The sequence below is a fragment of the Teleopsis dalmanni genome, chromosome 2 (genome assembly GCF_002237135.1).
Source record: "Teleopsis dalmanni isolate 2A chromosome 2, ASM223713v2, whole genome shotgun sequence".
Classification (NCBI taxonomy): Eukaryota; Metazoa; Arthropoda; class Insecta; order Diptera; family Diopsidae; genus Teleopsis; species Teleopsis dalmanni.
Window position 1 is genome coordinate 184,347,305 of NC_051847.1, and position 2,934 is coordinate 184,350,238.

At 35.3% G+C, this 2,934-nt stretch overlaps 1 protein-coding gene across 1 annotated transcript in view; it reads right to left on the bottom strand.

Moving 5' to 3' along the window:
* Positions 1 to 211: 211 nt before the first annotated feature.
* The window catches only part of LOC119676349 (nucleoprotein TPR-like), a 10,955-nt gene continuing 8,232 nt past the window's right edge, over positions 212 to 2,934 (bottom strand). Inside the window, exons 2-3 of the mRNA XM_038087589.1 lie at positions 1,978 to 2,880; positions 212 to 1,842 (exon numbers count right to left, since the gene is read on the bottom strand). Of these exons, the coding sequence (XP_037943517.1) occupies positions 212 to 1,842; positions 1,978 to 2,880 (2,534 nt within the window). The remainder of the gene's footprint in view (positions 1,843 to 1,977; positions 2,881 to 2,934) is intronic.

The window sequence follows — 2,934 nt, forward strand, 5'->3', positions numbered from 1 at the left end:
TTTTAATTTTTTTATTTTATGCATAAAATAACTGAATTGAGATAAAAACAGGGCAGCCAATCTTATCATTATTATTGCAGCTAGATTATATAAAATATATTATAAATTTAATGAAAATTTATTTTAATAATTTGAGTTATATTACGAGATCAAATTACATAAAATTGTTATTTTTAGTTTATATAACAATGTGAACATATTTAAAAAAAACTTACTTATCAGAGGGTCTGCCAACGACTACATCTTTATTGTTATCTTCATGAACTTTAGTTGATGTGCCTTGTGGTGATGCAACATTTGTTATTTTTTGTTGTCTGTTAAATGTGGACGATGCTTGTTGTTTCCACTGCGTTGGAGGTGGCTGTTGGATGTTTGAACTGGATTCAATACTGCCGCTGGTTATGGTTTGACTTTGCTGATGTTTTTCTTGCTGTGCAGCTGCTTGGCTTGTACTTGCTTCTGTGCTTTGATTATCATTGATTGAAGAATATTCAGCTTGGCTTTCTACGCATTCATCAACATCAACTTCATTATTGTCAATTTTTATTTCGGGACCATCGTTTCCACCTAAATCTGCATCAGGTTCATATGAATCTTCATAGCCATGTTCTGTATCACCGTCCATTGGACCATCATCAGGTTCTCCCATACCGTCATCTTCGGAATCAACGACAACAATTTCATCCTCTTGATCCCGTTGTGATGAAGTTGGTACTTGATATTCTACATCTAATAAATTGGCTTCGCTTTCATGCATTGGTGTCCTTAAACGTTTAGGTTGTTTAGGTTTATCTGCATTAGACTGCTCAGTACACGTAGATGCATCCCCATCAAGATCCCGGGGACGTTTGTGAGCTCCAGATGATCCGGCATGTGTAGTTGTTACATTGCTGCTAGAAGGTGTATGTCTATTTTGGCTACTTACTGCAATATGTGAAGTAGAGCTAGTTGTGCCGGAAGTACTAGGCTGCTGATTATTAGAATCTTGGTGAATTTGAGGATTTGGTGAAGGAGAATTTTGAATAGAACCTTCGACTCGAGGTGAAACTAGTGCTACAACTTGGGATTGCCCACCACTTACTTGCGGCTGTGAATCATTTTGCTGAGATAATTGAACACTTTCAGCTTCTTGAGAACTTTCTGCAGTGTTAATCGCACCCATGGGCGGTATAGTAGCAACTGCAACCGAAGCTGAACTTGTTGAAGGTATATAATCCGTATGCGACGATGTTGGAGAAGATGACATCGATTCTGCAGATGTACTTGCAGTTGTATGTACCTGCTGTTGTGGTGGAACTAGAGCCGTATTACTGGCGCTTCCTGTAGTAGAAGAGGATGTAGAACCACTTGCTGCTATTTGTTGACTATTTGGTAGTATAGCTGCCGAGCGGCTGTTTTGCACAGATATTAGTCGAAAGCTAGCAAGAGGTGTTTCACTTCCACGCCATGGTGTAACTGTAGCTGACTGTTGCACTGTGGATACCAACAAAGGTTTTACATTAGCGGTACGTGGCGAAGAGTCTGAAATTGAACATTTATCGGAGTTTGCAATAGAACTTGTACTTGCTTTTGCAGACTGCTGAGGTCCAAGTAGACGATTAAGATTATTTAGACAAACAGTTAATGATTCATTGTCGCGGGTTAACCGTGCAACTAAATCTTTATTTGAAATACTTTGATCTACTTGTTCTTTTTCAAGACGAGTTATAGTTTCTTCATATTGATTCGTAATCTGAATAAGCTTATCTTCAGATGCTTGGAATTTAGTTTTGATTGTTAATAATTCTTGAGTTAGTGTCATTTTTGCGTCTGAGAGACCACTATTTTGCGCTTTAACTTCACCTAATGTATTTTTTAAATCATCATATTTTTTTTGAAGTTTTTGTTTTTCATCGTCGAGTTGTCGGAGTTCTCCGTTAAGTTTCTCTATTAAGCTTCGTAAGCTGTCGATTTCTGCACTCAATGAAGATAAATTACTTAAACCTTCATTACCTTCACCAGTGTTATTTGTTGAAGTTTCCATAGCATTTTGTCCCGTATTTTCTTCTGATGCATTTCTTTTGTTAGATAACTCTAAATATGAATCCTTATATCGTTTAGCTATTTTACGAATTTGAATTTCTTTATTCTTTACATCTTGTAATTGAACTTCTTTTAACTCTATAGTTTCAATATGTTTCTGAATTATTTCCTCCTTTTGTAGAATTTTATTTTTGAACTCCATTAGCTCTAACATAATTCGACTATTGGTACTTTTAGCAGTCACTAGTTCATCTGAAACCTTTTTATGTTCCTCACTTAATGCTGCTAATTGTTTTGATAAAAGAGTGAGTTCAGTCTCTAATCGGACATAGTCGGCCTTTAAATTGTTGTTTTCATCTGTTGCTTGTTTTAAAATTTCCTTCTCATTTGTCAACATTTTGGCTAAATTCTCTCTCTCCATTTGCAATCTTTTAAATTCTTCTGGATTTTTGTTTGTTTTCTCTACTAAAGCATTAGCTCGATGGCGCCATTTCATAGCTTCATTTTTTGCAGATGTATTTTCTAATACTAATTCCTCAATTTTTAACGTAAATTCACGATTTTGCGCTTGAAGTCGAAATAGTTCCTCTTCAATTGAACTTATTTTTTCATTAAGCTCCTTATTTCGGGCATATAATGAATTTCTTTCTTCACGTAAGACACGATTACTATCAGTCAATGCATCAAACGGCTTAATTTTTCTCAAAATTTCCTCGTGTTTTGTTGCACACACTACTAAGACATTATTAAGAAATTCAGTTAAGTCATTGACTTTTTTTTGTAGAATTTCTTGTTCTGACAACAGACGTGCATTCTCAGCCTTCAGAATGTCTAGTTTTGCTAAAGTTATATCTTTTTCTTTACGCAAAAATTTAATAAATTGCCATAGTTGTTCGTTGGTTTTGTTGTCTT